Raw genomic sequence first — 12677 nt, forward strand, 5'->3', positions numbered from 1 at the left:
AGTGTAAGCTGTTGATGAAATCTTCTTGAGCTTCCGTTTGGGTAGCTGCGTTGAAAATCCACAATGTTTCAATTAGTGTCATTCTCACCATCTTCACCAAAGGGTGATGAGAATGACACTCATCGAAACGTCATATATTTTTGATGCAGCTACCTGGATGGAAGCCCGAGATTTCATTAGAAGAATCCTTCCTGGATACCCAGAATTGCAAGCCTCTTACCTAGTTGAATTTCACTGATGACAAATTCATGATTTGGACTGAGAGTAAGGACACTACCTACATTCCTCCAGGACCTCAACACCTTCTCCCATTCCTTTCATTTCGCTCTATTCAGTCCAACAAGCAACTTTCCTCAAACTTGACCACTACCTCACAGGCGGATTCATAACTACCTTTGTTGAAACATACCTATAGCCATTAACAATACCTCTATTTCAACAGCTGCCACCCACTCCACATAAAGAAGTCACTTTAATACTATCTTGCTAGTCATGCTCACCACATGAGCTATAGTGCACTTACAGCATGTCAGTACTTTCACTTGGCCTTTTGTTGGCTATTGATTGTAGTCAGTTATTTGATAGTATACAGTAACTAATGAGCATTACTGAATTTAATGATTTCTTTCAGTGGAATTGATTTGTTGTCGGTTGTGGAGAACGGGAAGAAAACTAGATGTACAGACTTGAGGCATAACCCAAGTCATAGGTTTGGCTGGAAGGTGACACTTTGGTCATGAGTAGGTGAAGCCAATGAATGTGAACAGATGAAAACTAGATTTGCTGACAGACTGACCTGTAGCAAAGCTCAAAACATAGGTTTTGCTGGGATATGACAATTTGCTACGAGTTTGTGAAGCCAATGAATCTCAATACAAAAATATGATTGGCTTAATAGATTGATGTGTAGTGTAATCTGAGATACATATCCCTAATTGCAATAAACTACTTATATGAATGAAACGTTCTCAATTTTCAATTCGAATTGACGCGGCTTGAAAACCAAGAACGTTTTATTCATGTAAGCCATTGCGAAAGACTCCGAGGAAACCTACTTGTACGTCTCGTTTCCATTTTTGCCAAACATTGCGATGATGTCTTTAAATTCTAAGCTAACAGAACAGAATATCAGCTAGATTTATTTATGCACCATAGGTTATTACATTCTGAATAACTACAGCCAACCGACTTACAGAATGAAATTTTCACTTTGCAGTAGAGTGTGTGCTGATATGAAACTTCCTGGCAGATTAAAACTGTCTGCCGGACAGAGACTTGAACTCAGGACCTTTGTCTTTTGCGGGCAAGTGCTCTACCAACTGAGCTACCCAAGCACAACTCATGACGTGTCCTCACAATTTTATCTCCTTCTTTCCAGATTTCACAGAAGTTCTCCTGGGAAACATGCAGGACTAGAACTACTGGAAGAAAGGATATGTCTCCACAGTATCCTTTCTTTCAGTAGTGATACTCCTGCAAGTTTCTCAGGAAGACTTCTGTGAAATCTGGAAGGTAGGAGATGAGGTACTGGTAGAAGTAAAATTGTGAGGACAGGTCGTGAGTCTTGTTTGGGTAACTGAATAGGTAGAGCACTTGTCCATGAAAAGCAAAGGTCCTGAGTTTGAATCTCAGTACAGCAAACAGTTTCAATCTGCCAGGAAGTTTCAACTGACTCACAGTCTGTCATGTTCACTTCACATCATTCATCTTGCTTACAGTTATCAACTGCAGCATGCAATGGAATGACCTGGTAAACTGTAAATGCACTTAAACCATCTCATCTGCAGTGACAAGCAGTACCTCTACAAAGATGTCAAGTGTCTAGCAGAGGCATTTGCAGCCCAAAATTACCCTCATCACCTCGTCCAGTTATAAGAAAAATATCTCCTTTGCCTTGTCTCTCCAGTCATCTATTGTTCTCCATCCATTGTGACTCATTAGCATCCAGTCTGTAACACCAGAATCACTTTCTCTACCAGGATTTGGACTACCTCTTGTTGTGCCCTGAAGTGAGAAATATCCTCCCTGTCCCTCACACAGTGATATTTCAGAGTCCACCCAACCTATGCAATGTCTTTGTCCACCCCTCCTGCCTAATTGTTGCCGCATGGCTTACACCCCTGTACATCCTCTCAATCCTCTCACTATAGTCTGTTCACGAAGAGAGGAACAAGTTCTGATGTGACTGCAGAGAGCAAGAGAAGCAAGCTCTGCCCACCAATTCCCAGCACATAGTCCATCAAGGGGTGACGGACAGTATGGGAGGCACAAGCTGCTCTTGTGGCACACCTTTTGGCACTAGAATATTGCTCACATGTCAACATATGCTCCAAGCAATATTGACAGTACAATTTACTGCCACAGTGCCAGCTGTCAATTGTCAAATATTGTGCATCTACAAAAGTAAAAACTGAGGTGTAACTAAAGCTTACAGTAGTCATGAAATTGAAATTGATAGTTTCTTGTTGAATGACAGTGCTGGTTCTGTATCAGTTCTCACAGAAAATTTGAAATTAAAAACAGCCAGTAATAGAAATCACTAAAAGGACTCATAGTTTTGAAGATTTATTAATATATGTAACACTAAATTGTAAATATACATAAATCACTCATTGTCACAATCTGTCTCATTATCTTCCTGATTATTCCTTATTATCTACACTACTGTGCTATTCAGATCTATCAATAATGATTTTGTCTATTGCAAGTGTGATTAGACTGTCAAGCTTTCATTAATTTGTTTTCAGTTATTGGACATTCCTGCAGTACAATCACCAGTTACCAACAGTTTTTAATGGAAAGAATTCACTGTCAGATTAAAAACAGATTGTCATTGGACATATTTGTTGATTACACACAAACGAGGGCCCACAAGGATAAGTGATTGCAGGATGTGACGTAATACCTACACAACCACATAAGCGATTTCTGAAAGTCACTCTCACTCCTTGGGACCTCTCCTTGTAAGAGAAATAGTACAAACAGTTCCTACAGTAAATAATGGTGCTCTTACGCACACTAACAAACTATCCATTTTAAAGTAATTCAGACAATGGGGAAAGCAGTTTCAAAGTACGAACTAAAAAAGTGGAACTTCTTTTTTCTCAGTATTTAAATTGATTTCTCAGGATTATCTTAGGAAGAATCCAAATTCTCTTCACAGAGCTGATGCTATTCCCGCGAATGTCACTATTCACCTCATCAGTTGGGACAGAGGTTGGAGCAGCTCTTCATTTTGACTCTCTCGCTTGCAACATTCAAAAGTGTTGTTAACAATTTTTCCAGCTCCTCTCCATAAAGTTCAACCATTGGTCTTCTCCGAGAAGTGAAGAGTACCTAGCACTGCTCTTGATGGGCTGGTAATTGCTTCATCACTCACTGAGAGATGTATTAATTTGTGACACAACATAGCACAACAATCACCTTGCAATTGCAGTATACACAAGGTTCTGGACGGGCCGAAGTTGGCCAACTAGTGCAATCCAGAACTGGAAAGCTCTTCTTCATCTCTCTGTGAACAGGCTATACCACCTATTCCAGTTCTTTCACAGACACTTCCAACCCTTTCACAGGCAGGACCACCTGTGTAAACAGCCACTGTGACTCATTCTACATGGACACGACTACTAACAACCTGACTATTTGCATTAATGGCCGCAGTCAAACTATGATCTAGGGACAGTCCACCACTTAATGCTAAGTATGTTGTGCAACACAATATGCTTGACCTCAGTGGCTGCTTCACAGCTCGTACCATCTGGATCCTTCCCAACAACAACACTTTTTTTCTAATTATGCTGGTGGGGACTGTGCAACATTTCCTGTGACCTCCATACGTGAATCTTCACTAGTACCAGTCCTCCTCCTCCTCTGTTTCTACTGCAGCTTCGCACACACTTTCTATCACCCCATAGACCTTTTCTATTACTATTCTTCTCTCCCTTTTTCCCTCCCATGGCAACATCTTCCCCCACCCATACCTTGCAAACCTCCCACTCCCCTGACACTTTCTTACGTGCACTAACCGACCCAGCCAAGATCATCACTTATGCCAGTGGAGCACAGCAAACAAAGAGAGAGAGAGAGAGTGTTTGTGTGTGTGTGTGTGTGTGTGTGTGTGTGTGTGTGTGTGTGTGTGTGTGCGTGTGTCATTCTTCATGTAATGAATGAATGCTGAAAAGATATCCAGCAATCTACTTTTAAATGTGCCTGTTCGCTGTTCACAAGGTGAGCAGAAGTCTAGCCTAACTTACTTACTTTGTGCTTCTTCTTCTTCTTCTTTACAGATAGTCAAGCAATGTATGCATAACGTAGATGCCAAAACCTTCTGGAACATATTTATATCTGTTTGTTAAAATAGTATTTTCTGGAATAGCACAGAAAATGTTATTTTAAGTTGTTAATATATTTGCAAAAATGAACAGTAGTAATGTTGTGGTTGACTTCTTACATAATCACATGGCGTTCATTAGCAGTGATAAAGTCATTCAGATGATCCCTGAACTGTACAACCACATAACAAGATTTAAAATAATTTACAATAAAGAGTGAAGCTGTGTATGCTGATTGTAGTGTTTTACAACTTGCCTAAGAACATACACTATGTGATCAAAAGTATCCAGATATCTGGCTGAAAATGACTTAAAAGTTCGTGGCGCCCTCCATTGGTAATGCTGGAATTCAATATGGTGTTGGCCCACCCTTAGCCATGATGACAGCTTCCACTCTCACAGGCATACATTCAATCAGAGGCTGGAAGGTTTCTTGGGGAATGCCAGCTCCTTCTTCATGGAGTGGTGCACTGAGGAGAGGTGTTGATGTCGGTTGGTGAGGCGTGGCATGAAGTCAGCATTCCAAAACATCCAAAAAGTGTTCTATAGGACTCAGGTCAGGACTCTGTACAGGCCAGTCCATTAAAGGGGCGTTATTGTCGTATAACTACTCCGCCACAAGCCGTGCATTATGAACAGGTGCTCGATCAGGTTGAAAGATGCAGTCGCCATCGCCGAATTGCTCTTCAACAATGGGAAGCAAGAAGGTGCTTAAAACATCAATGTAGACCTATGCTGTGATAGTGCTATGCATAACAAAAAGGGGTGCAAGCTCCTCCATGTAAAACATAACCACACCATAACACCACCGCCACCAAATTTTACTGTGGGCACTATACACGTTGGCAGATGACGTTCACTGGGCATTTGCCATACCCACACCTTGCCATCGGATCGCCACATTGTGTACTGTGATTCGTCACTACACACTAAATTTTTTCACTGTTGAATCTTCCAATGTTTATTCTCCTTACACCAAGCGAAGCATTGTTTGCCATTAAATAGCGCAATGTGTGGCTTACGAACAGCTGCTCGACCATAAAATCCAAGTTTCCTCATCCCCCGCCAAAATGACAGGACTTGCAGTGGATCCTGATGCAGTTTGGAATTCTCGTGTGATGGTCTGGTTAGATATCTGTCTGTTACACATTAGGACCCTCTTCAACTGTCGGTGGTCTCTGTCAGTCAACAGATGAGACCGGCCTGTATGCTTTTCTGCTGTATGTGTCGCTTCATGTTTCCACTTCACCATTGGAAACATTGGACCTAGGGATGTTTAGGTGTGTGAAAATCTCGCATACAGACGTATGACACAAGTGACACCCAATCACTTGACCATGTTCAAAATCTGTGAGTTCCACGGAGTGCCCCATTCTGCTGTCTCACAACGTCTAATGACTACTGAGGTGGCTGATATGGAGTACCTGGCAGTAGGTGGCAGCATAATGCACCTAATATGAAAAACGTATGTTTTTGGGAGTGTCCGGATACTTATGATCACATAGTGTATGACAGGGCAGGAAGTTGGCACAGTCACAAAATGATGATGATGATGATGATGATGATAATAATTATAATTGAAATTCTACAAAATTTCATTAGCATCTGGATTATCAAATTATAACTGTTACTTTTGTACCTATTCAGCATCCCTGCAGATGGACACATCTAATTATGTCTCATTTGTCATTATCTATTTGTTTCAGTTTCCTAGTGTAATAGCTGTTTGGGGTTAAAAAGCCCTTTGGAACAAATAGGTTACTCATTCTATTGTATTAATAACTATGTGATTAGTGTTTAATCTGTGTAATATAACCAACAAATTTTCAAAAATAATCCTTTTTCAGGCTGTTCCGGTGTCGGAAAGTGCCTGTATCTCTTTTCCATGCGGTCATGGTAACTATATGTGACCGAATGCGAATTCCTTGGCTACGTGGTGCACGACCCCTTGCACCAGAAATGTTTCTGCCACCACTGTTACTGGCATTAATTGGTCTGATGGCAGCCCAAGGACCGTGGTGGACAGTTTTGACATTGGGTTCTGTGCCACTGGCTGCTCGATTAATGCTACATTGTGTACCACCACGATATTTTGTTGCATGGATGGTTTCTTCTGTAGTACTGCCAGTACTGGTGAGTGGTGAAGTTGTTTACTTCTTGTGACAAATGATGACACGTCTCAAGCTGTTAGTTAACTGAATAAAGAATAACATGTGGCTTACAATGTTTGGCTGACGTTAAATATGGACCCTCCATTTTCTGTCCTTGTAAGAGGCGGAGGGTGGGGGGGGGGGGGGGGGGGAGGAGGGCAGGTGAGGGAGGGGGATGGGTCCAATGAAGATTGTAGCAGTGAGAGGATTAGATGGGGTAGCTGACAATAATCTGTTAACCAGATGATGTCTGTGTGCCGTAAAATATGAATAACTTACATCATAAAGACAAGTTTCTTGTGTTGTGTGGACAACTTTTTCTTCATCTTCTGTTGACATTTTCATTATTGATGCATATAGTAGTTTTGAAGTTGCACTTTACTTATTTACTAATGATTGTATCAAACAGGTACTACAGAAGCCTTTTAAAAACCTATTGCAAAATCTTGTGTATGGATCTGTGGTCTTTGTTCTAGCAGTATAATCACATTCCAGTCATGTTGTATCCTTATCATCACTGTGTCTTTCAAAAGCAATGTGTAGATGTTTGATTAATCATCCTGAGTATCATCTGGTTGAAGTAGAAATAGTGTGCCAGTTGATTTCATTATTAAGACTCTTCGAATAGGAAGAAGGAGTAAGATTTTTAGTCTCTCCTTTTCTTTGTTGCACAGTTTCTTATTCAGCTGCTGTCTTGAGTGTCATACTGAGGAGGATATAAATCGTAATATTAATAATATATTAAGTGGCATATTATCTGTGAATGATAGGCAGTCCCCATTCTGTGGGCTACTGGTTCTGAAGTTAATTCTGGCACCAATTATTGTTGAAACTGTTTTTGTCCATCAGAGATGATAATGTGATTTACTGTATTTTCCATAATGAAGTAGTCATGGGCGTCGGTTAAGCATCTGAGATCATAGTGCAGAGTAGACAGTCACAGGAATAGTACAATCTATTTACTTTGGGAACTTTCCAGAACAGTCAGTTCCAGTATTATGAAATCTGGCAAATGCAGATTGTATTGCTTCTATATATGCAGTGAGTAAATAGTGTGTTTTGTTGCCAGACTTCCATGCAGTGACTTGCAAAAAATTTGATGGTGTACTAGAGACTTTGACAGTGAAAGCTGCGTATAAATGTGCTGGAATTTTGCTAAAATACTTTTAGCTGGGTGACTGTAAATGAGCTGAGATGCTAAGCAACAATTTCTTTCCTGTTTTTGTGCACTGGTGTGTCAAAACAGCACGACAATCTCCTTAACCTTCGAGAAGGTGCTTCTGTGTGCAAAGTCACCAACCACAAATACCATTGTCTTGTGCCATTCATTTGTTGTTTTACAATTGTGAGCTCATAGCTATTCCTTCATTATTGCTCCAGCTAACACAGTGACAAATTGTGTTACACTACATCCAAGTCAGTAGCAGTAATATAAAATAAGCAATGGGCTAGGTGACAGAAAATTTATCATCCTTTGCAAGAAAATTACCCAGATTATGAGCCTGCAGTACAATCCCAATATTAGACAGTTGTCTACTAGATTATAAGTAATTGAACTGATGCAACCGCAGTATTAAATGCTTCAAGTGGGTCATTTATTTCTGTAGGGTCACCCTTGCCCATGGCAACAGAGTGATATAATGAAAGTTTAAAAATTTTATTAATGGTTAATTCAACAGTGCTTTTGTTTTCATGTAAGTTTGTTTAAGTGTTGTTTATAAAATAAAAGTGCTTCTAAACATATATTTATCTGTTTCATTAGGTCATACCTTCATACATCTACATATATTTGGAAAAACAACGAAATGTATCTGACAATGAAAGTTATGCCATTTCTTCTTGTTTAAGCTTTCCTATTAAAATACCACTAATTGAAACCTCAGAAATCTCCACATTTTTGAAAGTAACAGCTGGATATATCTGACAACCAACAAATTTGATACGATGAATCACAAGTGAAAATACGCTTATGGTGTCGGCAACTGTTCCGTTGTTGTGTTGGTGTGATGTACAGTAGCCAGTGAGAATCATTGAATCTAGTATATTGTTTTGGCAGAAGATGCTGATCAATTACAGTGGTTTTTGAAAAGGACAGTGCAAAATGAACTTAAGCTGGTTTCGTTGTTAAAAATTTTAAGGTTAGTTACTCACTTTCATACTTTTTGTATCATCGTCCATGTATCAGAAAAGTCATGAGTTTTGGTGATATTGTTTCTTGTTTCATATGCCTATGGAAGCAAAAGAGTGGTTTGTGGAGAGCAGACTGAAGATGGAAGTCATTTTAAGAATGCCTTTCCTGTGGGTGATAAGTTTGGAAGTGTGATTACGCATGTCAATCACATCACGAGTACGGGCAGCATGGGGTTCATGCCTGAGCCTCAGGACGTGCGCTAGCAACGCATGTCGGGTGTTTCAAGCGTCAACTTCGCGTCTCAATATCTCGGGATGTAATGGGAATCTTGCGATGCAATCAACGCCATTGTGTATGTACTTTGTCATGCTATGGATTGCTGAAGAAAAAATATAGGAGGTCCATTTAAAAAAAAAAAAAAACGTAAGTTTGTGTTAAAAAACACATATGCTTTCGTTTTAGAATGTTTCCAAATATGTACATTCATGGGCCCCAGCCCTACATTGATACCGGTGAAAGTCGTTTTCCAATAGCTGTTATTGTTCCAGAGGTATTTTGGGTGAGCAGGATAGCTGGGACACCCTGTTTAGTAGACCATCACCAGGAGAGATTGTGAGAGAGTAACCACCAGTATATAGTAGACCCAGAAGACCATCACCAGGAGAGAGAGAAATTTTTGACAACCAAGTCCCAGAATGCCTTGATCAAGGAATAATAGAACAAAGTTCGTCTGAATATGCTATCCAGGTTGTAGTTGTATGAAAGAAAAATGGAGACTTGTGCCTGTATAGACTACAGAACATTAAACAAGATCACAGTGAAAGGTTGTTACTCGGTGCCTTTCATATAAGATCTTTTAGATAAACTACAAGACGCATGTATGTTTTCATGTTTTCTACACTAGACTGCATGAATGTGTGTGTGTGTGTGTGTGTGTGTGTGTGTGTGTGTGTGTGTGTGGTTTTTTTTTTCCCCAAATTGATGTTGAAGAAGAAAGCCAAAAATATACCTCGTTTGTGAGAGGGCATTGGCTCAAGAGAACATCTAGTTACATAGACCCTATCGTAATACCAACAAAGGGTGGTGATTAGGCACTTCAGTGGCTTTGTTTAGTGTTAGAAATTGCAGCAGAATATGGCTGGGAAATTAATTTTGCAAAATTCCAGTTCTTGAAGAGAACTATTCAATTTTTGGGTGTGTTATACAGTGTGGGCATATCCTACCTCTTCCTGAGAAGACAATACATGTTCAAAACTTCACTGAAATCTGTTGCAGCAACATTAAGTTTCGTAGGTCTAACAGGATACTTCAGCAAGGTTATCTCAAATTACTCTTCAATTGCCAAACCCCCGGAGCAATTTGCTGAGGAATATCGAGAATATAGGTTTTAGGAAGAACAGAGGCAAGCATTTAAGATACTGAAAGATATTTTTCCATCTGATCCAGTTTCAAAAATCTACAGCCCAAAATGTGAAACTGAACTACACGCGGACACAAGCTAAGAAGGTTTTGGAGCTGTTTGAATACAAAAGGTGATGACAAGTCCCATCCAGTCATGTATATGAGTAAAAAAAATAAAGAGCTTCAAGTTTTAGCTGTTGTTAATGCCGTAAGGAAATTCTGGATGTATTTGCTAGGAATATGTTTTAAAATTGCAATGGAGTCTGTTGCATTCCAAAAGACTATGGATAAGAAGGACTTGTAATCAAGATTATGAAGATGAGCTTTAGCCTTGAAAGAGTATTCCTACACCGTCCTGTTTCAGAATGAAACATGTAGACACTGTAAGTTTTTGTTGTGAATGTGCCATTTGGTTTTGCAGATGGTTTAATAGCAAGAAATGGAGAGCTCAAGAGGAGGATGATAATTTAGCAGCAATCAAATCCATTCTCAGATAATGGCCTTATGATCACTTTTTAATGATAAATGGAATTCTTTTCAAGTTCTCTGACTGAAAAGAGACTTTGATCATTCCATGCACTGTGCAACATGAAATCATCAAGATTGAACAAGAGAAAGGCCATTATGCAGTTAAGCAAACTCAAGAGGAAGTAAAACAAGGTTATTATATATCAGATTCTGCCGTTGCCAGAATTATCCTGCTGCTCCAACTCCCTGCAGGTGGGGCAGGAGGCAACTTTAAAATTTCAATTTGGAACCCCCATTTTTTATTGCAGAATCAGATTCTACATAAAAAACTACATGCATTTTGTCTTAAACATTTATTTTGATTCTTGGTAGTTGCACTGTAATTCAAGAAAATCCATGTTCGCATTTTTGCGTGGAAAATGGTTAGGGATAAATAAAAAACACTTATTTACTTTGTAAATTTTGATTTGCCAAACTAAAACTCTCACTCAGGGTGGGGTTTGAGAGAGAGAGAGAGAGAGAGAGAGAGAGAGAGAGAGAGAGAGAGAGAGGAATCAGAATCAGAGTTTTACAAATGTTGACAAAAATATTAATTTTTCCGCGGATTCGGATAAGTTTAGTTTGTTTTGTGGTCATGAGGCCACACAACTTTTAATTATCAAACAAGTCATCTGACTAGATAACTAACTAACCAAATATCCTACTTACTAACGAGTGAACTCATTAACTAACAGAGTAAACAAAGTAAAAGACTAACTGAGGAAAAGACTAACTCCTCGCTAACTAAACATGAACGTATTCCCATTTAAGATTTGGTGGTCCTGAAAAGGAACGATTGGTTTTGTTTTATTGTTGATTATTTGCAAATACTTACAAGTAAATGAATTTCGGGGTGCTTGTGGAAAATAATAGAAAATGACATTCATAAATTTATTGACTTAAATCACATTGTTCACACCATTATTTTACTTCGGAAAATCCCGGCTGTTATGTCGCTTACATTTTTAAAATTATGTACGGTAATCGATATCTCACTCAGCCCTGATCGATAATTGATCCTCTTATCCAGCACTTGCTGATGAGGTCCCGGAAGGAAATGCTAGCAACCCTATCGAAACAGCAAATGAAGAAGATTCGGGCACACTTTTTTGTGAGAGTTGTTTGAAAGGTGTGATGTGTGTTTTGTGTTAGTCATGATTTATCTGTTCTTGTAAAGCAAGCTTTTAGCTACACTGCCCACACCTTCAAAATTTAGACAAAGCCTCCTATCTATATCACATCTCATAAAAGGTATAAAATACTTGATACAAAATAGAAAAGCTATACACTTCGGTATAACGATTCTTCAGTTAGTCACATCATATTATATTTTCCACAAACATAATACTCTATTCAATTTATTTTGCCTAAACATCACTTTTTCTTTTTTTGTGATTCTCTTAAGTTTTCTCTATTATATGGTGATATTCAGCTTTTTCTCTTTTTTTTGTTTTTCTTTAAAGCAATAAGATTATAGGATAGTTTTAGATTTTAGAGGAATTCGCTTCAGGAAAACTATTTTGGAAGAAACACCAAAAACAACTCAAGTCGTCACTCCGCCCATTAACTCAGTGTGTTAACGTTCCTGGGGGGATATACAATTTTACATCCTTTACATCGCATTTCCCCTTTTCTAATCCAGTTGTGGGATCTACTAAAAATTACTTCTTAGGATGGACCACCGTTTGTACCCGCTATGGTCTGTCATATTTTTGAAAAAACTTATGAGTGTCTTTCTTCAGAGTCAAGCTGGGAAGATGTTCTTTTATAAGAACCCAGTCATTGACTTGGTACTGAGGTTCCACAGCCTTTTCATTATACTTGCTTACTCTTTGTTGTGCCTTTTCAATCAAATTTTTAGAAATTATTTCCTGATTTACTTTGTAATTGACACTAGGTTGTTGAGGCCAATTAAAATACTTAAAGGTTCTCCTACGAAAGGTTTGCCTATAACATCTAAAGCTGTCAACCCAGTTGATAAATGGGGTAATTCATTTAGGATAAATTCAAAGTCCCTAATTTTAGTTGCCCACAAAGTATGTTTTTTCATGGCAGTATGTACGACATAATTTCCCAGTTTCCTTCATTACCCATTCACACAGTTTTGATGATGGGTTATAATTGGGTATTAACACTTGTTGAGTACTTTCCCAAGCT

At 38.9% G+C, this 12677-nt stretch overlaps 1 protein-coding gene across 1 annotated transcript in view; it reads left to right on the top strand.

Moving 5' to 3' along the window:
- LOC126278339 (palmitoyltransferase ZDHHC23-B) overlaps positions 1-12677 on the top strand; it is a 74760-nt gene that overhangs the window by 16430 nt on the left and 45653 nt on the right. Inside the window, exon 2 of the mRNA XM_049978377.1 lies at positions 6179-6464. Coding sequence (XP_049834334.1) covers positions 6179-6464 — 286 coding nt within the window. The remainder of the gene's footprint in view (positions 1-6178; positions 6465-12677) is intronic.

Source organism: Schistocerca gregaria, chromosome 6 (genome assembly GCF_023897955.1).
Source record: "Schistocerca gregaria isolate iqSchGreg1 chromosome 6, iqSchGreg1.2, whole genome shotgun sequence".
Classification (NCBI taxonomy): domain Eukaryota; kingdom Metazoa; phylum Arthropoda; class Insecta; order Orthoptera; family Acrididae; genus Schistocerca; species Schistocerca gregaria.